Below are 25696 nucleotides of genomic sequence, written 5' to 3'. Positions count from 1 at the left end.
TCACACACTATGGAATATATCAGTACTGTCCACTACTCCTGGCTAATGTCCTGACATTCACACACTATGGAATATATCAGTACTGTCCACTACTCCTGGCTAATGTCCTGACATTCACACACTATGGAATATATCAGTACTGTCCACTACTCCTGGCTAATGTCCTGACATTCACACACTATGGAATATAACAGTACTGTCCACTACTCCTGGCTAATGTCCTGACATTCACACACTATGGAATATAACAGTACTGTCCACTACTCCTGGCTAATGTCCTGACATTCACACACTATGGAATATATCAGTACTGTCCACTACTCCTGGCTAATGTCCTGAAATTCACACACTATGGAATATATCAGTACTGGCCACTACTCCTGGCTAATGTCCTTACATTCACACACTATGGAATATATCAGTACTGGCCACTACTCCTGGCTAATGTCCTGACATTCACACACTATGGAATATATCAGTACTGGCCACTACTCCTGGCTAATTTCCTGACATTCACACACTATGGAATATATCAGTACTGGCCACTACTCCTGGCTAATGTCCTGACATTCACACACTATGGAATATATCAGTACTGGCCACTACTCCTGGCTAATGTCCTGACATTCACACACTATGGAATATATCAGTACTGTCCACTACTCCTGGCTAATGTCCTGACATTCACACACTATGGAATATATCAGTACTGTCCACTACTCCTGGCTAATGTCCTGACATTCACACACTATGGAATATATCAGTACTGGCCACTACTCCTGGCTAATTTCCTGACATTCACACACTATGGAATATGTCAGTACTGGCCACTACTCCTGGCTAATGTCCTGACATTCACACACTATGGAATATATCAGTACTGGCCACTACTCCTGGCTAATGTCCTGACATTCACACAGTATGGAATATATCAGTACTGGCCACTACTCCTGGCTAATGTCCTGACATTCACACACTATGGAATATATCAGTACTGGCCACTACTCCTGGCTAATGTCCTGACATTCACACACTATGGAATATATCAGTACTGGCCACTACTCCTGGCTAATGTCCTGACATTCACACACTATGGAATATATCAGCACTGGCCAGTGCACTCCACAAATATTGTTATACAGTTCTTCAAACTTCTATTAAAAATATGTTTTTCTTTAAAACTTAAAATAAATTATGCTTTTCTACTAAAGAAATCTGGTCACATTTAGTACTTGGTTATTTCAGAATAACATTACATAGAAACATAGAAACATAGTATATAACAGCAGATAAGAACCATTCTGCCCTTCTAGTCTGCCCAATTTTCTAAATACTTTCATTAGTCCCTGGCCTTATCTTATAGTTAGGATAGCCTTATGCCTATCCCACGCATGCTTAAACTCCATCACTGTGTTAACCTCTACCACTTCAGCTGGAAGGCCATTCCATGCATCCACTACCCTCTCAGTAAAGTAATACTTCCTGATATTATTTTTAAACCTTTGCCCCTCTAATTTAAGACTATGTCCTCTTGTTGTGGTAGTTTTTCTTCTTTTAAATATAGTCTCCTCCTTTACTGTGTTGATTCCCTTTATGTATTTAAATGATTCTATCATATCGTCCCTGTCTCGTCTTTCCTCCAAGCTATACATGTTAAGATCCTTTAACCTTTCCTTGTAAGTTAGATTTTCTGTAAATCTGAGAACAAGCCTGACCTGTGTCTGAATGTCGTCCCCGGTGACAATGTTTCCAACAGCTCTGAGAGCCGGAGACACCACCTTATAATCGCTGTGCCTGAAAGGAGAAAACCAGCGTGTTACATCAACATGGCCGCTGACTGAGCATGGAAAGCAATGCGGGAATTTTGCAAAACTTTTCCCTCTAACAACAAACTTTAAATATGATATTTGAGGTAAACATTGTGGGGTTTATTTACTATATACTCCAAATTGTAATTTAAGGGACACTCTGCTTGGGATGCACATGCATGTATATTAAGTGTACGGAAATGTGTCTCTGTAAAGTTTGTGTGTGTAAATGTACTTTTGAAAAAATGAGTGAGGGACCCAACGCACTCTCATTGTATACATGATTAATATATTCATTTACTGAATTTGCAGGAAGTTGCCAAGTAAAGACAGTTTTCATACAAAACATGCCACAGAATGTAAAAAGAGAAAGTGAAAGAAGAAAAAAAAAAAAAAAAGCCACAAAAAATACACTATGCATATCTATATATATATATTTACATTTTATTTTTTTCCTTAACCAAACAGACTTGCCAAATAGTTAACTGGCGCATTCTTAAAGAGGCACACAAGGCACCATAACCACTAAAACTCATTGTAGTGTTTGCTTAGCAAGGAGTCTTTAGGCACCAACTACCCGGTTTGTGAGTAGTTTGGCAAAAATGCATTTGAACACCAGCCAATCTGTTCCAGTTTTGAGAATGCAGAACTTCAATATGTCCAACCTTGGTCTGTAATGATGGTCTAAGAGTGTTAAAGGTGGATTAGACCAGAAACCTCAGTCTATCATTGCCGCCCAAAGCTGGGCAACTACTTTGCAACTTCCCTTCTGTGGCACACAAGGGGCAGAGCTGTAGGTGCCAAGAGTAATTTCACTTGAAAAAGATTCACAAGAGGTGCCATTTCACTTGAAAAAGATTCAACACTAGTAAAATAGACAATGCACGAAGACTCTTGGCACCATAACCTCTTTGCAGAGGTGCAACATAAAACGGCTGTCAGTATATCTTACATTAAGAGTTCCACCAATCTCCTGCAAACTCCTGCATCAATGACAGCCTGGATCTTATCATTTGGTCCATCGGACAGGTATGAGAGAGCCCAACAGGCATCAGCCAGGACATCCGTGTCATTAACAAACAGCAGCCAGGACAGGACAGTAAGACATGGCGAGACCTGCAGGACACAGCAAACAATGAGACTTAAGATGCACTTAACTGGCATTTTATAGATTTTACTGCCTCACTGCAAGCAAAGGAATTATTCCGTCTTGTGTCTGAACTACTTCTCACTCAGGTCAACCTAACTAAAGCACCTACTGCCATAATTTCCTGCTCAGTGTTTCATGTAGCTTTATAGAGTGTAATAACTAATCTACATAAAGCTCAGTGAAGAAAGCAGTTCTACAAGAAATGTCACCTGTAATGATGACAAAATATGTCAGAAACCAAATGTGACTAGTGGCAATCTCTGATCAATGAAGGCAACATTTCTATTGAAGATGGACTTTCCCAGAGAACACGGCGGTTCACTTTTCTGGTAGAGTAGACCAGATACTATAGTTATAAATGGTATTTTGCAATGCAGAAAAAGTTGTTAAATATGGTACTACAAAACACTCCACACAAGCTGAACACTGCAAGCAGCATACTGAGCCCACACAGAGGTAATCGAGGTGTTAATATGGCCTTTTTGGCAGGCGAGTACTTAGGCTCTACACAACGCTGCAAACATCAGAATACAACCCGAGAATGTTTGATGCATAACTTGTACATGTTGTACTAACTGTCGATTTGTGTATACTATGTCACTGTTGAAAAGACGAAAAGAGGTCAGTTTGAACCCCCTCCCCCTTTCTTTTCTGTATCCCCTATTTGACATTTGATCTCAGACAAAATAAAAATTGTCATATTGAAGAAAAGAAAAACCTCTGCAGTGGGGTCCCAGGCCCCAGCTTATTGCAGGTTTTGCACCAATTCTAGCTATCTCTCACTCAATTTCTATTTAACTGCCTAGATTTCTGTCCCTCAGCTCCGGTTGGCCTCAAAGGGCGACATGACTGCAGTCTTGTACACGAAAGAGCAGCACAGCAGCTGCAAGGGCAACTGCCAATTTAGTTTAGATAATAAATCTGCTTGAACCAAGTTTTGATGACATTTAAGGATCTTTAAAGGAAGCACCAACTCACGTTAAGCAGGACAGGTGTGCTTTAATAAACACGTTTCTACTTTTTGAGGTTAAAGGAAAGTTTTTTTGTGGAAATACACAGCTTCCACTTGACCAGCACAATTTTAGATCGCAAATGTTACCTTGGCAAATTCTGGAGGAGGGTTTTTGCCCCGGCAAAGATTGGACAAGGCCCAAACAGCATTTCGAGTCATTGTTAGACGGTTCTGCTTGGAAAGTAATCTGAAAAAAACAAAAACAAAAAAAAAACATAAATAAATGGGGGAAACAAAAAAACATAAGAGAGTGTAGTGTCTCCTCTGTGCAGAACACCTCATACAGCAATACAGTGCTTCAATAAAAAACTTTATTTAAAATAAAAAATACATGAGAAACGAATATCAAAGAAGTATGGCGTTTAAACGGGCCTTAAAACATTAAGATAAGAAGTTTTGACAGATGAACTAAACAGTGTGAAAAATAGCAGCAGATCTGGGGCTTCACAAATACAAAACTGAAAATGTATTCAAAACCAGCCAGAGTGTGGCATTTAAGGTATGAAAAAAACCCCCGATATACTGTACCACCAAAACTGGTTTTAATACTGTCCAGGTAATCACAGCGTGATATTGGATGAAAGAGCGGAATAATCTTTCAGTTTTGTATCAATTCAGATCTTTTCTGTAATCACCATGTAGTGATGCATCACATGCAGAGGACACACTGAAGGGAATATGTCCAGTTACACACTGAATTAGATAATAAGGCCGTGTACTCACTGTAACAGAGGAGGCAGGATGTTACAATCTAGCACATAATCTCTGCACACGGTGCTGTCTCCAGCAATGTTTCCCAGAGCCCAGACCGCCTGTCAGGAGGAAAGAAATCACCATTTACTCACTGAACAGCCCCAAAAGCAGAAACACAAGGAGGCGGGATTTCATTATTTTTGCATATCAACGGAATGTACGGGAAATGGGGCAACCATTTTATACAACTTATTCAGTAGATGCAGATTTATTAGAGGGACCTACTGCTGTAACAAACCTTTACTAAACCACAGCCTATTCTAACGGTCTGTCACTGTAACAAACCTTTACTAAACCACAGCCTATTCTAACTGTCTGTCACGGTAACAAACCTTTACTAAACCACAGCCTATTCGAACGGTCTGTCACTGTAACAAACCTTTACTAAATCACAGCCTATTCTAACGGTCTGTCACTGTAACAAACCTTTACTAAACCACAGCCTATTCTAACTGTCTGTCACGGTAACAAACCTTTACTAAACCACAGCCTATTCTAACGGTCTGTCACGGTAACAAACCTTTACTAAACCACAGCCTATTCTAACGGTCTGTCACTGTAACAAACCTTTACTAAACCACAGCCTATTCTAACGGTCTGTCACGGTAACAAACCTTTACTAAACCACAGCCTATTCTAACGGTCTGTCACTGTAACAGGCCTTTACTAAACCACTGCCTATTCTAACGGTCTGTCACTGTAACAAACCTTTACTAAACCACAGCCTATTCTAAGGGTCTATCACTGTAACAAACCTTTACTAAACCACAGCCTATTCCAACGGTCTGTCACGGTAACAAACCTTTACTAAACCACAGCCTATTCTAACGGTCTGTCACTGTAACAAACCTTTACTAAACCACTGCCTATTCTAACGGTCTGTCACTGTAACAGGCCTTTACTAAACCACAGCTTATTCTAACGGTCTGTCACTGTGACAAACCTTTACTAAACCACAGCCTATTCTAACAGTCTGTCACGGTAACAAACCTTTACTAAACCACAGCCTATTCTAACGGTCTGTCACTGTAACAGGCCTTTACTAAACCACTGCCTATTCTAACGGTCTGTCACTGTAACAAACCTTTACTAAACCACAGCCTATTCTAACGGTCTGTCACTGTAACAAACCTTTACTAAACCACTGTCTATTCTAACGGTCTGTCACGGTAACAAACCTTTACTAAACCACAGCCTATTCTAACGGTCTGTCACTGTAACAGGCCTTTACTAAACCACAGCTTATTCTAACGGTCTGTCACTGTGACAAACCTTTACTAAACCACAGCCTATTCTAACAGTCTGTCACGGTAACAAACCTTTACTAAACCACAGCCTATTCTAACGGTCTGTCACTGTAACAGGCCTTTACTAAACCACTGCCTATTCTAACGGTCTGTCACTGTAACAAACCTTTACTAAACCACAGCCTATTCTAAGGGTCTATCACTGTAACAAACCTTTACTAAACAACAGCCTATTCTAACGGTCTGTCACGGTAACAAATCTTTACTAAACCACTGCCTATTCTAACGGTCTGTCACTGTAACAAACCTTTACTAAACCACAGCCTATTCTAACGGTCTGTCACTGTAACAAACCTTTACTAAACCACTGCCTATTCTAACGGTCTGTCACTGTAACAAACCTTTACTAAACCACAGCCTATTCTAACGGTCTATCACTGTAACAAACCTTTACTAAACCACAGCCTATTCTAATGGTCTGTCACTGTAACAAACCTTTACTAAACCACAGCCTATTCTAACGGTCTATCCCTGTAACAAACCTTTACTAAACCACAGCCTATTCTAACGGTCTATCACTGTAACAAACCTTTACTAAACCACAGCCTATTCCAACGGTCTGTCACTGTAACAAACCTTTACTAAACCACTTCCTATTCTAACGGTCTGTCACTGTAACAAACCTTTACTAAACCACAGCCTATTCTAACGGTCTGTCACTGTAACAAACCTTTACTAAACCACAGCCTATTCTAACGGTCTATCCCTGTAACAAACCTTTACTAAACCACAGCCTATTCTAACGGTCTGTCACTGTAACAAACCTTTACTAAACCACAGCCTATTCTAACGGTCTGTCACTGTAACAAACCTTTACTAAACCACAGCCTATTCTAACGGTCTATCCCTGTAACAGGCCTTTACTAAACCACAGCCTATTCTAACGGTCTATCCCTGTAACAGGCCTTTACTAAACCACAGCCTATTCTAACGGTCTGTCACTGTAACAAACCTTTACTAAACCACAGCCTATTCTAACGGTCTATCCCTGTAACAGGCCTTTACTAAACCACAGCCTATTCTAACGGTCTGTCACTGTAACAAACCTTTACTAAACCACAGCCTATTCTAACGGTCTGTCACTGTAACAGGCCTTTACTAAACCACTGCCTATTCTCACGGTCTGTCACTCTAACAAACCTTTACTAAACCACTGCCTATTCCAACGGTCTATCACAGTAACAAACCTTTACTAAACCACTGCCTATTCTAACGGTCTGTCACTGTAACAAACCTTTACTAAACCACTGCCTATTCTAATGGTCTGTCACTGTAACAAACCTTTACTAAACCACAGCCTATTCTAACGGTCTGTCACTGTAACAAACCTTTACTAAACCACAGCCTATTCTAACGGTCTGTCACTGTAACAAACCTTTACTAAACCACTGTCTATTCTAACGGTCTGTCACAGTAACAAACCTTTACTAAACCACAGCCTATTCTAATGGTCTGTCACTGTAACAAGCCTTTACTAAACCACAGCCTATTCTAACGGTCTATCACTGTAACAGGCCTTTACTAAACCACAGCCTATTCTAACGGTCTGTCACTGTAACAGGCCTTTACTAAACCACAGCCTATTCTTACGGTCTGTCACTGTAAAAGGCCTTTACTAAACCACTGCCTATTCTAACGGTCTGTCACTGTAACAGGCCTTTACTAAACCACTGCCTATTCTAACGGTCTATCACTGTAACAAACCTTTACTAAACCACTGCCTATTCTAACGGTCTGTCACTGTAACAGGCCTTTACTAAACCACAGCTTATTCCAACGGTCTATCCCTGTAACAGAACTTTACTAAACCACAGCCTATTCTAACGGTCTGTCACTGTAACAAACCTTTACTAAACCACAGCCTATTCTAACGGTCTGTCACTGTAACAAACCTTTACTAAACCACAGCCTATTCTAACGGTCTATCCCTGTAACAAACCTTTACTAAACCACAGCCTATTCTAACGGTCTGTCACTGTAACAAACCTTTACTAAACCACAGCCTATTTTAACGGTCTGTCACTGTAACAAACCTTTACTAAACCACAGCCTATTCGAACGGTCTGTCATTGTAACAAACCTTTACTAAACCACAGCCTATTCTAACGGTCTATCCCTGTAACAAACCTTTACTAAACCACAGCCTATTCTAGCGGTCTGTCACTGTAACAGAACAGATGTGGCTAAACCACAGCTTATTCTTACTGTAATAGTTTTACTAAACCACAGCACATTCCGTGTTTTTAACCACAGCTGATTCATACTGTCGGTTATTGTAACAGATCGTGACTAAACCACATTTGGGAATATATAAGAGCAGTAGGTGGTATAGATAAAGGGTGAGGGCTGTCAGTGTGACATTGGATGATCCTAAAATATTGATATAGGTGAGATCAGCAGGTATAACAGGCATTAGATGTGTGAGGCTATGTGGCTAAATGAATACCTGCTCTTGCACATCTTCAAACTCGGAGCTCAGCAGTTCTATGAAGATAGGCACAGCTCCTGCCTGTATCACAATTCGGGTTTGCAGAGAGTTTCCAGAGGCGATGTTCGTTAACACCCACGCTGCCTCAAACTGTAGAGAGGGGGCACATGTTTTATTAGTACATTATTAAGATGATCATTTAAAACAAAGTGCTGGTAAACATGAGTCACAGTCTGTTCCTAGAGAGTCAACCCAGCACAGTGCTACTAAAACCCATCACACAACCTGGTTTCATTCTGCGACCAGTAATGATATGGGTTAGTCAGGCAAGGATGTGGGTGGCAGGTGTAAAGCGGCAGACAAATAAATCAATTTCACAGAACGATCCCTCCAATAACTGTGGAGGTTAAAATGCAGATTAACTGCCACCGTCCCACAGCTCTGATGATCCTGAGAGACGAACACTCACGTCTCACTAATTTCAATCCAAGCTTAAAAAGTTACAGGGCGACATAAAATCCATTTATATCTGGCTACGCATAAATTTACGGTTTAATAAAGTAAACCACAAACTATACAATACAAACTTAATTAAATCTAGCTGCCAATGTATATCTGAGTGGATGTGTCAATTGAAAGGGCTGCCATGACATCCTGGACAGGGAAGGGTGTTTCATTATCCCTCATTAGGAACATGAACAGAGGGCAGAGCAAGCTGATGAGAGCTACTCTTTCCTTCTCCCCGTAGTTATGGTGCTTCGAGTGTTCCTTTAATCATCCAATCTCTCCTCATTGTGCTGTACAGACAAGGACATCAGAGTTCTCCACATTTTGGAAATGAAAACACAGAGAAAGGTTAATACTCCTGCCTTTTAAAAATAATTTGCAGTTTACCTGCAGAGTACAGTTCTCTTTTCTCTTCAAAAACTCCACAAATCTGGCCACCACCCCTGGAGTCCCGATTACTTCATCAATGGGAGGATTAGGTTCTGGGGGAAAAAATAAAATAAAGGTAATTTATTAACCTTTTCATCATACACTTATGGACACATAGGGATCCTGTCTTCTGGCACCAATCTATGTGTAATCAATAACCAGATAGAGCAAAATCTTATTAAACGGACACAGCGCAACAGACACTTTGCGGTTAAACTACCATCTCCTTAGAACACAAACAGTGTTAATACCGAAACATAAAATCACACAAACAGGGCTGCAAGTTTAATCACTGTGTGGTGAGGCTGCAGTCATTTATAGTGAACATTACACTATAGTCTTTTTGTTCTTTAAACAGGCCATCATTGTCAATCATTACATAGGATCCCGTGGAAGGTCTGCTTTCCCTGATATGATCAGGGTCATTTTTATCACAATGGAAAAAAAATGAAGCAGTTTATGTCCCAAGCAATCCAGGGGACCAGTATCAACTAACCTTCCTGCCCAACATTACAGCTTGTAATTCCGTTACTATCAGAGGCCAATCTGAGAACACAGAGGTAAGCAGTGTAGACATCACTCTCAGGAGTACTGTGTGCAGGAGTGAGCTGAACAGCATTTCCTCAACGGTCAGTCTACATCTATCCATAGATCTCTGCTTCTGAGTCTCCATCCATTTCTCTCACTTTACTCATAGTGTAGTTATATTTACATTAGATATGGACGTAAACTCAACCGCAACTTGTTTGAATGGCCCAGTTTCCCCACCTTCACGCACAGTTAGGGTAATATTCATCAATCTACCATGGGCTTCTCTTTCTGACATTCTGCGCACCATAACCACTTAATGTTAATTAAGTGGTTATGGTGCCTGGAATCCCCTAGCTCCACCTTAACTTTCAGTGTTAAACCATTAACGTTCTCATTCTATTACTGGCTGCCCATCAATGCGGCCCCTTCGCTGCGCGAATTAATGCTTCTGTACGATCCCCAACACAGGAGGAGAAGCAGAAGGCCAGTGCCTGGGGACACTATGCAGTGTTAAACCATTTCAAAATGGTACAATGGTGCCAGAGGGCTCCAGACACCATAACTACTGAATTGGTTATTGCTTATGGAGTGTTCCTTTAATATTTTTAATATTCAGCCTTAGGTGATGGCTTTGTTGAAATATTTTGCTTCCTTAGTTATGAAAAACTGTATCGACTACAAGTTCCTATAAATGGTGTTTATTGTAAACTATGAATGCATGATTTCTTACTTCTGAACCCCAATAACACAACACCCTATATATCAAATACAATCTGAACGCAAGAAAGGGAAATTCAATACCTTTATAAATAAATAAAATAAACCACAGAAGAAAAAAAAAAAAAAAAAAAAAATAAGATTTGTCTAGTAAACCCAAGGAACATAAACTAAAACTATTAAAATGTAGACCATGTCCGCCCCCCTGGACAGACAGAAAGACGTGATTTAACAAAGCGTTTAGCGGAATTTACCTTTTGAAAGGAGTTTTCTGAATTTCTGGGTCGCTGCGAGCTGCTGCTCTGGGTTATTGGAGAAGATCATGTCTATCATGTCAGCTGTGATCACCCCACTCTGAGCGAGGAAAAACAACAGATGATGAACAAGTTAATATTTACGCGGCTCCTGCACACGGCTTCAGCTCATTCAATGTGTTAACCAGGAAGTATAGGATTTCATTCACAACACAAGACATCCAAGCTTTACCAGGGTATAACAGGTTCACTCCATCACAATGTATCTATAATGACATTAAGGTTCAAGATTTAAAGGACCACCGTCACCTCAGTCTCAGCCGGGCTTAGCTCAGAGCTGAGAACTTCCAGCTAGAGAGAAGGCAGGGAGCAGCAGCATTCAGGGGACCCCAGTAAGAAGTCAAACTGTTACCAAACTACTGGAACCATAACTAATGCAGTGTGCTGTTAGGAAGATGTTTTGACGGTTTACTAAACCCAGGTTAGCCGCTAGGGGCTATGTTACAGCAAAAGAAATGGACATTAAGCAAAACTTCTGCAATAAAATTATTTTAAAGTGACTCTTCTTAAAAGCGACACTAAACTCATACAGATCACTTCATCGCAATGAAATGGTCTGGATGCAGTGGCCCTGACTGACATTTTAACCCTGCAATGCAAAATACCTCTAGAGGAGGTCTTCCTGACAGTAAAACTCAGTCACGTGACACGGTATCCCAAAGGAATACAATGCTTTCCTGTGGGGGTAGCTTGGATGCATGCGCACATGCACATTAGATCGCCAATTCTCCTCTACGAGTAGCACTGGATTGGCCATCACCTGAAGACACCATGTCCCCTCAATGACATCACTGAAGTGGAGAGATGAGTATAAAGCTTTATTTTATTCATTTTTATGTGAAAGGAGTGGGCTACCTGAGCCAGAGACAGGAGCACTTAATTGTTAGGGATAAAAATGTGTATTCCTATTGCTATAGTGTTCATTTAATGTTTACTTAGCATTCAGCATTTTACTTACAGAAGCCATCTCCATGTTGTTAATCTGTGCTTCATGGCAGTTTCCGTCGGCCATGCCTTCTTCTTCAGCTCCTTCTTCTGCGCTGGCGACATTTCTGCGCTTGAACAGCTGAAGTCAAGGACATACAAAATGTGAGCAAAACAATAAAAAGAAAATACTTACAAGTTTACCATGTGTTTTCCAAACAGTCATGAAAAGGTGTTATAGAACCGTGCATGGAGCACTATGACCCACCTGCTCTTCTCTTTTCTGTTTGCGCAGCTGAAGCCCCTCCTCCTCCCTTCGCCGTCGCATCTCGTCGGTATTCAAGGAGTTATTCTTGTAGCTCTTCAGTCGAGAGCTTTCTTTTCCTGAGCTCGTCATGATTTCTGTAGAGGCAAACAAGTGTTTAAACAAGCAGCTCAAAACACATGCATTGTCTGCCCAAACAAATATATAAAAACAGTCACCAGCTTTGACTTCCTTGTCCAGTTTTGTGTCATGTTCTCATGCATAAAGTTGTTACTTCACCATGCAAACATTGCACTTTTTCTCAAAAAATAAAATAAAAATTAAGGTGGAAGAAATGTCTGTTGGAAATGAAAGGCACATTTGTGCACCTCTTTTTTTACATTTCCATAAAATCCCCATTGAATCTCAAGGGGAATTCTCCCCAACCTAGCATGAGTCCAGACTCGAGCTGAACACAGTCAGGGTGATTCACGGAATAAAAGCAAACTTTATAGTATATTAGAAAAATTCTCCAAGTCAGCTAAAAAAAAATGTTTTCTCATATTGAGTAACCCTGTGTTTTATTTTGCTCTGATCTTGAATGAACCAAAAAGGTATTAAACAATATAAGTTCTTCTAGCTATCAGGACTGCTGGCCTTTCACCGGAGTTCTAGAGAAGTGAGGAAAGGGTCTTCATATTCATGTGCATATTGACTGGGCCATGAAAAACCACAAACCAATCTAGAATAAACAGTGCAGGGTGTCGGACAGTATGAAAGATATCAGCTAAATAGTCCCAGAAAGAAGTCCATGACGCATGGTCTGCTTACTCCAATAGGAACACATGCTCCCTCATTCAGAACATTTTAAATCACATTTGAGTAGTATTGAGCTTGCTTTGGGTAATGCTTTTCAAATATTAACTGCACTGTCTGTCTGGGTTACTCACTGACAGATGCAGAATGGGGCTACATTTTACTTGGCTATCTGGGGCACCACAATGCCTAGAGGAAACGTTTCCCTACTCCGTGTTTATGAAATAAAAAAAACAAAAAGTTTAAAAAGTTATAGTTTTTTAAAGCTGTATTCAATGGTGTGAGTTCCCTCTAAATGGGAACAGTGTTTTCCCAGGATTTAAACATTTGTTTTTATATTATGATTTAAATGTTTATTAATCGCTACCTTTGACAAAACACGTATTTGTGAAGTGCGAACAATAAAATAGAAAAGTAGAAATCCCCATCTCTATCCTGTAACTGGGCGCCTCCATCTTAGCTCCCTGTCAATCATTGCTATAAGCTCCGCCCTTTACACCTAGGAATCAGTAAAGAGAGAGACACCTCCATCTTAGCTCCCTGTCAGTCATTGTTATAAGCTCCGCCTATTACACCTGGCAGTCCGTATAGAGAGAGCCACCTCCATCTTAGCTCCCTGTCAATCATTGTTATAAGCTCCGCCCTTTACACGTGGCAGTCAGTATAGAGAGAGCCACCTCCATCTTAGCTCCCTGTCAATCATTGTTATAAGCTCCGCTCATTACACGTGGCAGTCAGTATAGAGAGAGACACCTCCATCTTAGCTCCCTGTCAATCATTGTTATAAGCTCCGCCCATTACACCTGGCAGTCCGTATAGAGAGAGCCACCTCCATCTTAGCTCCCTGTCAATCATTGTTATAAGCTCCGCCCTTTACACGTGGCAGTCAATATAGAGAGAGCCACCTCCATCTTAGCTCCCTGTCAATCATTGTTATAAGCTCCGCCCTTTACACCTGGCAGTCAGTATAGAGAGAGCCGCCTCCATCTTAGCTCCCTGTCAATCATTGCTATAAGCTCCGCTCATTACACCTAGCAGTCATCATAGAGAGAGCCGCCTCCATCTTGGCTCCCTGTCAATCATTGTTATAAGCTCTGCCCATTACACGTGGCAGTCAGTATAGAGAGAGACACCTCCATCTTAGCTCCCTGTCAATCATTGTTATAAGCTCCGCCCTTTACACCTGGCAGTCAGTATAGAGAGAGCCACCTCCATCTTAGCTCCCTGTCAATCATTGTTATAAGCTCTGCCCATTACACGTGGCAGTCAGTATAGAGAGAGCCACCTCCATCTTAGCTCCCTGTCAATCATTGTTATAAGCTCCGCCCTTTAAACCTGGCAGTCAGTATAGAGAGAGCCACCTCCATCTTAGCTCCCTGTCAATCATTGTTATAAGCTCCGCCCTTTACACCTGGCAGTCAGTATAGAGAGAGCCGCCTCCATCTTAGCTCCCTGTCAATCATTGTTATAAGCTCCACTCATTACACCTAGCAGTCATCATAGAGAGAGCCGCCTCCATCTTGGCTCCCTGTCAATCATTGTTATAAGCTCTGCCCATTACACCTAGCATTCATCATAGAGAGAGCCACCTCCATCTTGTCTCCCTGTCAATCATCGTTATGAGCCCTGTCCTTTCAAACGAGGAAATATTAAAAAAGGTTTCTATGTCTGCTCCTAAATTGCAGTGTTCTCCCTGGCTGTGCCTGCACTGAACTGGAATATAGATAAAAAATTAAGTTATAACAAATTACAAGTGATTTCAATTGTGTAAATGCCAGAGATATGACACTTCCCATTTAATCAGCATTAAAGCGGCACTGTCATGCCGAACTTACCTTTCCTCAATCTCTTCCTCTTCTCCCCCTCTCTCAGGATCTGTTATTCTTTTCTTCCATTCTTCTTTAGTTTTCTTTAAAATTATAAGACAAAGTAGGGACTTTGTCTTATGGAGGATTCCTCCGCTTGACCAGCTCTGACCAGCGGAGGAGCAAAGTGTGCTTCATTTCCGCTGGTCAGAGCAATTTTCCCATGATCCCTAGCTTTCCTCCCAGTTCCCACAATACTTCCTGTCAGTATTGCCGAACGTCCTGTCACTTAGACAGAACGCCGGCAAAACTGCCGAATTGCATCCTAACAGAATGAGAAGAGTTTCTCCATTGGTGTTAGGATGCAATTCGGTACTTTGTTCGTATCGGAATTTCATTCAAATGAATGAAACTCCGATCCTATTCATTGCTGTGGCTGCATCTTGCAGCCGCTTAGTAGATAACTCCCTAATTCCCACGGTATCAGGGAGCTATCTACTAAAAGGCTGAAAGACCTAAATTGGTCTTTCAGCCAAATTTACTAACACCAAGTAAAAATGACTTGGTATTAGTAAATAATATGCCCCTACTCGCTATACCGCGAGTAGGGGCATGTCTAGTAAGCAGTGAGCAGCCTGTGGCTGCTCACTGTAGAAAAAAAATAAAAAAAATATTGCCCCCCACCCCTAAATGACGGGTGGGGGCCGTAAAGTAAAATAAGGGAGGGAGACCTATTGTGTCCCCCCCCGGCCCCCACCCCTGAGCGGTGGGTGGGGGCCATAAAGATAATGAGGGGGGGGGACCTACTGTCCTCCCCCCCGGCCCCCACCCCTGGGCGGCGGGTGGGGGCCATAATAGTAGTAGGGGGGGGGGACCTACTGTCCTCCCCCCCGGCCCCCACCCCTGGCCGGCGGGTGGGGGCCATAATAGTAATAAGGGGGGGGGGGACCTACTGTCCTCCACCCCCCGGCCCCCACCCCTGGGCGGCGGGTGGGGGCCATAATAGTAAAAAGGGGGGGGGGGACCTACTGTCCTCCACCCCCCGGCCCCCACCCCTGGGCGGCGGGTGGGGGCCATAATAGTAAAAAGGGGGGGGGGGACCTACTGTCCTCCCCCCCCCGGCGGCGGGTGGGGGCCATAATAGTAATAAGGGGGGGGGAACCTACTGTCCTCCAGCCCCCGGCCCCCACCCCTGGGCGGCGGGTGGGGGCCCTAATGGAAAAAGGGGGGGGGGGACCTACTGTCCTCCCCCCCCGGCCCCCACCCCTGGGCGTCGGGTGGGGGCCATAATAGTAATAAGGGGGGGGGGGGGATCTACTGTCCTCCCCCCCCCGGCCCCCACCCCTGGGCGGCGGGTGGGGGCCATAACGATAATGGGGGGGGGACCTACTGTCCTCCCCCCGCCCCCACCCCTGGGCGGCGGGTGGGGGCACTAAGTAAATTCCCCCCCCCCCCCCATCAAGGTGACTAGGGGTGCCCAAGCCCCTAGTCACCCACCCCCCACCCAAATAAAAAATGCCCCTACCTACCCCCCTCACCCTAAAAAATAGTGAGGGGGGAATAAAATTGCTAACCTGTAAAGTAAAATTTAACTTACCATTCGACGTCTTCTTTTTTCTAAAATCTTCATTTTTCAGCCCCAAAAAAGGCCAAATAAAAAACCATCATAGCCGTCAAACTAAAAATAAAATAAAAAACCCGAGCGCAAAAAAAAAAAACCTGACGAAAAAGAAAAAACCGAGCGCACAAAAAAATAATCCATCTTCACCCATGGAGGGCTCCGCGCAGACTGAGCTCCGCAGGGCGGGGCAAGGCTTATAAAGCCTTGCCCCGCCCTGCAATTAGCCTAAGAACACTCTGATTGGTGGGTTTAAGCCAATCAGAGTGCTCTTTGTCATTTTACAAGCGTGGGAAAGTTCTTTGGAATTTTCCCACGCTTGTAAAATGTCACAGAGCACTGTGATTGGATGGCTTGAAATCCATCCAATCACAGTGCTCTGTGTCATTTTACAAGCGTGGGAAAGTTCTTTGGAATTTTCCCACGCTTGTAAAATGACACAGAGCACTGTGATTGGATGGATTTCAAGCCATCCAATCACAGTGCTCTGTGTCATTTTACAAGCGTGGGAAAGTTCTATGGAATTTTCCCACGCTTGTAAAATGACACAGAGCGCTGTGAATGGATGGCTTGAAATCCATCCAATCACAGTGCTCTGTGTCATTTTACAAGCGTGGGAAAGTTCTTTGGAATTTTCCCACGCTTGTAAAATGACACAGAGCACTGTGATTGGATGGATTTCAAGCCATCCATTCACAGCGCTCTGTGTCATTTTACAAGCGTGGGAAAATTCCATAGAACTTTCCCACGCTTGTAAAATGACACAGAGCACTGTGATTGGATGGCTTGAAATCCATCCAATCACAGTGCTCTGTCATTTTACAAGCGTGGGAAAGTTCTTTGGAATTTTCCCACGCTTGTAAAATGACACAGAGCACTGTGATTGGATGGATTTCAAGCCATCCAATCACAGTGCTTTGTGTCATTTTACAAGCGTGGGAAAGTTCTATGGAATTTTCCCACGCTTGTAAAATGACACAGAGCGCTGTGAATGGATGGCTTGAAATCCATCCAATCACAGTGCTCTGTGTCATTTTACAAGCGTGGGAAAGTTCTTTGGAATTTTCCCACGCTTGTAAAATGACACAGAGCACTGTGATTGGATGGATTTCAAGCCATCCAATCACAGTGCTCTGTGTCATTTTACAAGCGTGGGAAAATTCCAAAGAACTTTCCCACGCTTGTAAAATGACAAAGAGCACTCTGATTGGCTTAAACCCACCAATCAGAGTGTTCTTAGGCTAATTGCAGGGCGGGGCAAGGCTTTATAAGCCTTGCCCCGCCCTGCGGAGCTCAGTCTGCGCGGAGCCCTCCATGGGTGAAGATGGATTATTTTTTTGTGCGCTCGGTTTTTTCTTTTTCGCGCTCGGGTTTTTTATTTTATTTTTAGTTCGACGGCTATGATGGTTTTTTATTTGGCCTTTTTTGGGGCTGAAAAATGAAGATTTTAGAAAAAAGAAGACGTCGAATGGTAAGTTTAATTTTACTTTACAGGTTAGCAATTTTATTCCCCCCTCACTATTTTTTAGGGTGAGGGGGGTAGGTAGGGGCATTTTTTATTTGGGTGGGGGGTGGGTGACTAGGGGCTTCGGCACCCCTAGTCACCTTGATGGGGGGGGGGGGGGATTTACTTAGTGCCCCCACCCGCCGCCCAGGGGTGGGGGCGGGGGGAGGACAGTAGGTCCCCCCCCATTATCGTTATGGCCCCCACCTGCCGCCCAGGGGTGGGGGCCGGGGGGGGGGGGGGGGAGGACAGTAGATCCCCCCCCCCTTATTACTATTATGGCCCCCACCCGCCGCCCAGGGGTGGGGGCCGGGGGGGAGGACAGTAGGTCCCCCCCCCCTTTTTTCCATTAGGGCCCCCACCCGCCGCCCAGGGGTGGGGGCCGGGGGCTGGAGGACAGTAGGTCCCCCCCCTTATTACTATTATGGCCCCCACCCGCCGCCCAGGGGTGGGGGCCGGGGGGGGGGACAGTAGGTCCCCCCCCCCTATTACTATTATGGCCCCCACCCGCCGCCCAGGGGTGGGGGCCGGGGGGTGGAGGACAGTAGGTCCCCCCCCCCCCTTATTACTATTATGGCCCCCACCCGCCGCCCAGGGGTGGGGGCCTGAGGGGAGGACAGTAGGTCCCCCCTCATTCCCATTATGGCCCCCACCCGCCGTCCAGGGGTGGGGGCCGGCGGGGGAGGACAGTAGGCCCCCCGTCCCCCCCTTATTACCCTTTTTTTTTTTTTTTTTTACAGTGAGCAGCCACAGGCTGCTCACTGTTTAGTGGACATGCCCCTACTCGCGATATAGCGAGTAGGGGCATTGGGGAGATTTTAATCTCCCTTGTGCTATTATGGGGGTCATATTGACCCCCATAGAGTGAGGAGGGGACCTGGGGGGCTTATGAAGTGGTGGGGAGCACTGCTCCCTGCCGCTTCTATAGTTACATATTACAAGGAGGGAGCTGCACGCCGGTAGCTCCCTCCTTGTAATAAACTGAACGAACAAACTAACACTGATACACAGTGTTAGTTTGTTCGTCTGATTTTTTCTATTCATTCATTCGTCTGTCTGATGAATGAATGAATAGATGAAATTCCCGTTCGCATGTCCAGGTGTTTCACTGGGCATGTGCGGGAATCTCACAGTCTGTGTAGTGTGGGTAGATGACGTGTCCCACAGGGACTTCACCTACCCACACAAAGATGGCGGCGCCCTGAATATAGATCGGGGCAGAAAATAAAGAATAAAAAATAGGTAATGTGGGGGGCATAGGGGCATTTGGGGATGACTAGGGGGTCGATTGGATGTAGTTGAGGCGGGAGGGGGGTTAAAAAAAAAACGGAATTCGGCATGACAGTGCCGCTTTAAGTTGTGCTGGTGTCCGAGGTATCCGTGACTGATTAATTTCATCAAAGGTGGAAAGGAGTTAATCAGTAACAGTCACTGTGAGATTCCTAGACAGAAACACTGCTAGACAGCCAAGTGCTAATTACACCCCGGCTTTCTATGGCTTGTTTACACAACACTCTCTGTTGGCAGTATAGTTTAAAACTGATTTATTTAAAGACAATTGCTGGTGACAGGGCCACATTAATCTGCTGAGCTTAAAGGGACACTATAGTCACCTGAACAACTTCAGCTTAATGAGGTTGTTCAGGTGAGTGCTACAGCTACCCGGAGCCTTTTTCTTGTAAGCACTGTATTTTCTGAGAAAATGCAGTGTTTACATTGGAAGCTTGGAACCTCTTGTTGGAACACCTCTTGTTGCAGTCAATCAGACGGCCACCAGAGGGACTTCCGAGTTCAGAGGCCCTAAAAAGGCCTCTCGTCCGATGCATTCTGGGTGAATGCATCAGACGGGCTATCAGCACACAAAGCACTGTGAACGCGCTTTGTGTGCTGAGGCTGTCAGCACTGCTGTGGGCGTGGCTTCAGCTGACAGCTTCAGCTGACAGCTGAAGCCCGAACCCACAGGGACGCTTACTGTCCACAATAGTGGTTGAAGGGGGGGGGGGGAGACCTACTCTCCTTCCCCCCCGGCCCCCACCGATGTGCGGCGGGTGGGGGCCCTAAAATTATCAATAAGGGGGGGACCTATTGTCCCCCGCTGGCCCCCACCCCTGAGCGGTGGGTGGGGGCCCTAAAATTATCGATAAGGGGGGGGGGACCTACTGTCCCCCCCCCGGCCCCCACCCCTGTGCGGCGGGTGGGGGCCCTAAAATTATCAATAAGGGGGGGGACCTACTGTCCCCCCCGGCCCCCACCCCTGTGCGGCGGGTGGGGGCCCTAAAATTATCAATAAGGGGGGGGACCTACTGTCCCCCCCCGGCCCCCACCCCTGTGCGGCGGGTGGGGGCCCTAAAATTATCAATGAAGGGGGGACCTATTGTCCCCCCCGGCCCCCACCCCTGAGCGGTGGGTGGGGGCCCTAAATACAAAGGGGAGGGGACCCTAGTTAACCCTCCCCCCCCCCCCAAAAAAAAAAATTATCTCCCTACCTACCCCCTAAAAATAATGAGGGGGGGAACATTAACTAAAAACCTGTAAAAAAAAAAAAAAAGAGATAAAAAAAAACTTACCGTTCGATGTTTTCTTTCTTCTAAAATCTTCTTTCTTCAGCCCCAAAAAAGGCCAAATAAAAATCCATAATAACCGACGCAATTAAAAAAAAAAAAAAAAAAAAACGAGCGCAAAAAAAATAATCCATCTTCACCCATGGAGGGCTCCGCGCAGACTGAGCTCCGCAGGGTGGGGAAGGCTTATAAAGCCTTGCCCCGCCCTGCAATTAGGCTAAGAACACTCTGATTGGTGGGTTTAAGCCAATCAGAGTGCTCTTTGTCATTTTACAAGCGTGGGAAAGTTCTTTGGAATTTTCCCACGCTTGTAAAATGACACAGAACACTGTGATTGGATGGCTTGAAATCCATCCAATCACAGTGCTCTGTGTCATTTTACAAGCGTGGGAAAGTTCTTTGGAATTTTCCCACGCTTGTAAAATGACACAGAGCACTGTGATTGGATGGCTTGAAATCCATCCAATCACAGTGCTCTGTGTCATTTTACAAGCGTGGGAAAATTCCAAGCTTAAACCCACCAATCAGAGTGTTCTTAGCCTAATTGCAGGGCGGGGCAAGGCTTTATAAGCCTTCCCCCGACCTGCGGAGCTCAGTCTGCGCGGAGCCCTCCATGGGTGAAGATGGATTATTTTTTTTGCGCTCGTTTTTTTTTTTTTTAATTGCGTCGGTTATTATGGATTTTTATTTGGCCTTTTTTGGGGCTGAAGAAAGAAGATTTTAGAAGAAAGAAAACATCGAATGGTAAGTTTTTTTTATCTCTTTTTTTTTTTTTACAGGTTTTTAGTTAATGTTCCCCCCCTCATTATTTTTAGGGTGAGGGGGGTAGGTAGGGAGATAATTTTTTTTTTTGGGGGGTTAACTAGGGTCCCCCCCTTTGTATTTAGGGCCCCCACCCACCGCTCAGGGGTGGGGGCCGGGGGGGACAATCGGTCCCCCCCTTATTGATAATTTTAGGGCCCCCACCCGCCGCACAGGGGTGGGGGCCGGGGGGGACAGTAGGTCCCCCCCCTTATTGATCATTGTAGGGCCCCCACCCACCGCTCAGGGGTGGGGGCCGGGGGGGACAATAGGTCCCCCCTTATTGATTATTTTAGGGCCCCCACCCGCCGCACAGGGGTGGGGGCCGGGGGGGGGACAGTAGGTCCACCCATCATTGATAATTTTAGGGCCCCCACCCGCCGCACAGGGGTGGGGGCTGGGGGGGGACAGTAGGTCCCCCCCTCATTGATAATTTTAGGGCCCCTACCCGCCGCACAGGGGTGGGGGCCGGGGGGGGACCTACTGTCCCCCCCTTATTGATAATTTTAGAAAGCGAGCTGAGCTGTCAGTTAGACAGCTCAGCTCGCGAACGCGCATTCCGCGCACATGCGCGGTAAAGCGCTCAGGTTCTTCATAGGGCGGCATTCAATGCCGCTCTATGAAGAACGCGATTGGTGCAGCGCGAAGCCGCGCATGCGCACCACATCGCGAAGACGCTTCTCTTTGAGAAGCGTCCTATTGGGCCCCGCGATTTCGTCATTTTGACGAAAAAGGGGGCGCGGCCTAGCGGGGAGCTCGGCGCTGGAACAGAGGTAAGTTTTTAATATAAAAACACCTCGAAGATTATTTTTAATAAATGTAAGTTCATATAAAAGCAAGAAGGAAGGCTGGGGGACCTGTCCTTCTTGCTTTTATATGGTGACTATAGAGTCCCTTTAAATAGTTTCTCATCTTTAAAACCAAATACCTCAGTAAGAATTATGGATTAAAACACATTAATCAGAGGTTGGAAGAGATATGATAAATACATTTGTTGGAGACAATGTGTTAATACTGACATAACCCCCTTTACTGGACAAGTGACTAACTCCAAGGACTCATTACTCAGCCACAATGAAAGCTCTGGAGATCACAGGGCATGAGGGAGGGATCTATATATTGACAATAAACGCTCGCTGTTCAATGTATGATTAACCATCAATCACAGTGTCAGGGAGGTGAGTGGGCACTCACAGGAATGGCTTGACACTGCACATAGCCATAGAAAGCCATGTCACTACTCCAATAGGGCCCGTCCATAGCTTCACTTAATGTCAACAACATACAATGTCTATCAGTAAGCTTCGTAAAAGGGGGTAAGGAGCCGGGTGTGTAACTCTGAGCTAAACCATCAGCAATGCACACACTTTCACTTGGGCTGACCAAGGCACACGCAGCAAACCACACTGCACAATCCATCCAACTACACTATATAATGTACCGGGAATCAGTACAGCATCCAAATACACAATATAATGTACCGGGAACCAGTACAGCATCCAAATACACAATATAATGTACCGGGAATCAGTACAGCATCCAACTACACAATATAATGTACCGGGAATCAGTACAGCATCCAACTACACAATATAATGTACCGGGAATCAGTACAGCATCCAACTACACAATATAATGTACCGGGAATCAGTACAGCATCCAACTACACAATATAATGTACCGGGAATCAGTACAGCATCCAACTACACAATATAATGTACCGGGAATCAGTACAGCATCCAACTACACAATATAATGTACCGGGAATGAGTACAGCATCCAACTACACAATATAATGTACCGGGAATCAGTACAGCATCCAACTACACAATATAATGTACCGGGAATCAGTACAGCATCCAACTACACAATATAATGTACCGGGAATCAGTATAGCATCCAACTACACAATATAATGTACCTGGAATCAGTATAGCATCCAACTACACAATATAATGTAACGGGAATCAGTACAGCATCCAACTACACAATATAATGTACCGGGAATCAGTACAGCATCCAACTACACAATATAATGTAACGGGAATCAGTATAGCATCCAAGTACACAATATAATGTACCGGGAATCAGTATAGCATCCAAGTACACAATATAATGTACCGGGAATTAGTATAGCATCCAACTACACAATATAATGTACCGGGAATCAGTACAGCATTCAAATACACAATATAATGTACCGGGAATTAGTAGAGCATCCAAGTACACAATATACTGTAACGGGAATCAGTATAGCATCCAACTACACAATATAATGTAACGGGAATCAGTACAGCATCCAAATACACAATATAATGTACCGGGAATCAGTACAGCATCCAAATACACAATATAATGTACCGGGAATCAGTACAGCATCCAAATACACAATATAATGTACCGGGAATCAGTACAGCATTCAAATACACAATATAATGTACCGGGAATTAGTACAGCATCCAACTACACAATATACTGTAACGGGAATCAGTATAGCATCCAACTACACAATATAATGTACCGGGAATCAGTACAGCATCCAACTACACAATATAATGTACCGGGAATCAGTACAGCATCCAAATACACAATATAATGTACCGGGAATCAGTACAGCATCCAAATACACAATATAATGTACCGGGAATCAGTACAGCATCCAAATACACAATATAATGTACCGGGAATCAGTACAGCATCCAAATACACAATATAATGTACCGGGAATCAGTACAGCATCCAACTACACAATATAATGTACCGGGAATCAGTACAGCATCCAACTACACAATATAATGTACCGGGAATCAGTACAGCATCCAACTACACAATATAATGTACCGGGAATCAGTACAGCATCCAACTACACAATATAATGTACCGGGAATCAGTACAGCATCCAACTACACAATATAATGTACCGGGAATCAGTACAGCATCCAACTACACAATATAATGTACCGGGAATCAGTATAGCATCCAACTACACAATATAATGTACCAGGAATCAGTATAGCATCCAACTACACAATATAATGTACCGGGAATCAGTATAGCATCCAACTACACAATATAATGTACCGGGAATCAGTACAGCATCCAACTACACAATATAATGTAACGGGAATCAGTATAGCATCCAAGTACACAATATAATGTACCGGGAATCAGTATAGCATCCAAGCACACAATATAATGTACCGGGAATTAGTATAGCATCCAACTACACAATATAATGTACCGGGAATCAGTACAGCATTCAAATACACAATATAATGTACCGGGAATCAGTACAGCATCCAACTACACAATATACTGTAACGGGAATCAGTATAGCATCCAACTACACAATATAATGTACCGGGAATCAGTACAGCATCCAAATACACAATATAATGTACCGGGAATCAGTACAGCATCCAACTACACAATATAATGTACCGGGAATCAGTACAGCATCCAACTACACAATATAATGTAACGGGAATCAGTATAGCATCCAAGTACACAATATAATGTACCGGGAATCAGTATAGCATCCAATTACACAATATAATGTACCAGGAATCAGTATAGCATCCAAGTACACAATATAATGTACAGCATCCAACTACACAATATAATGTAACGGGAATCAGTATAGCATCCAACTACACAATATAATGTAACGGGAATCAGTATAGCATCCAACTACACAATATAATGTACCGGGAATCAGTACAGCATCCAACTACACAATATAATGTACCGGGAATCAGTACAGCATCCAACTACACAATATAATGTACCGGGAATCAGTACAGCATCCAACTACACAATGTATTCTAACACATGACAATATACAGCATTACACAATGTAATCTAACATGACAATATACAGCATCTCACTGTGTCATCTAAAGTCAGGAATAGCTAGCGAATCACACAAGGAGATGGAATGAATAATGATCACATGCACCATCGTAGTACTATATGGGACATTGGAAATGTATCACTTGGTATGATCGAGTGTCAGATATGAGTACATTTGCAATGTAAACAGGAACCGTGTCAGTAACTGAACATAATTACTAGGCCCCCAACATGCAAAGTGCTGACTAAATGAGAACTAACCACCCCAGCCCCCCATGTGAAGAACCACTTCAGAAAGGCCAAGCCAGTGAGGCCCCTTCTGAGAAGGTGAGTCAGTCTCTACAGATACAGAGTAATGCACAGGGACTGTGTACTAATAGCAGTGACTTACAGAAAGGCAATGAGGAAAGCTATAAGATCATAGGTCTGTCAAAGCATCCCATGTAAAGACACATACTGGGCACCACCAACACTTCTCATTGAATTGGATATGGTGCCTGCAGGCTCCTTGCATTGTTCTACCATCAACTGTTTAACCCCTTAAGGACGCATGACGGGATTCCCTTTTATTCCAGAAGTTGTGTCCTTAAGGGGTTAATAATGATTTAGCATTTC

The 25696-nt window shown here is 44.0% G+C and overlaps 2 protein-coding genes across 2 annotated transcripts in view; one reads left to right on the top strand and one right to left on the bottom strand.

The window, feature by feature from the left end:
* Window positions 1–25696, top strand: part of LOC134573755 (zinc finger protein 850-like) — a 788930-nt gene that overhangs the window by 467848 nt on the left and 295386 nt on the right. The gene's annotated exons all lie outside the window — the stretch shown is intronic.
* Window positions 1–25696, bottom strand: part of KPNA1 (karyopherin subunit alpha 1) — a 57581-nt gene that overhangs the window by 14744 nt on the left and 17141 nt on the right. Inside the window, exons 2-10 of the mRNA XM_063446191.1 lie at window positions 12149–12282; window positions 11915–12022; window positions 10897–10996; window positions 9353–9447; window positions 8477–8608; window positions 4694–4782; window positions 4058–4157; window positions 2761–2924; window positions 1716–1794 (exon numbers count right to left, since the gene is read on the bottom strand). Coding sequence (XP_063302261.1) covers window positions 1716–1794; window positions 2761–2924; window positions 4058–4157; window positions 4694–4782; window positions 8477–8608; window positions 9353–9447; window positions 10897–10996; window positions 11915–12022; window positions 12149–12277 — 996 coding nt within the window. The 5' untranslated portion in view covers window positions 12278–12282. The remainder of the gene's footprint in view (window positions 1–1715; window positions 1795–2760; window positions 2925–4057; window positions 4158–4693; window positions 4783–8476; window positions 8609–9352; window positions 9448–10896; window positions 10997–11914; window positions 12023–12148; window positions 12283–25696) is intronic.

The sequence above is a fragment of the Pelobates fuscus genome, chromosome 1, assembly GCF_036172605.1.
Source record: "Pelobates fuscus isolate aPelFus1 chromosome 1, aPelFus1.pri, whole genome shotgun sequence".
In the NCBI taxonomy this organism is placed as follows: Eukaryota; Metazoa; Chordata; class Amphibia; order Anura; family Pelobatidae; genus Pelobates; species Pelobates fuscus.
Note: the sequence above shows the minus strand (reverse complement) of the source record. Positions and strands in the feature narration are given on the sequence as shown.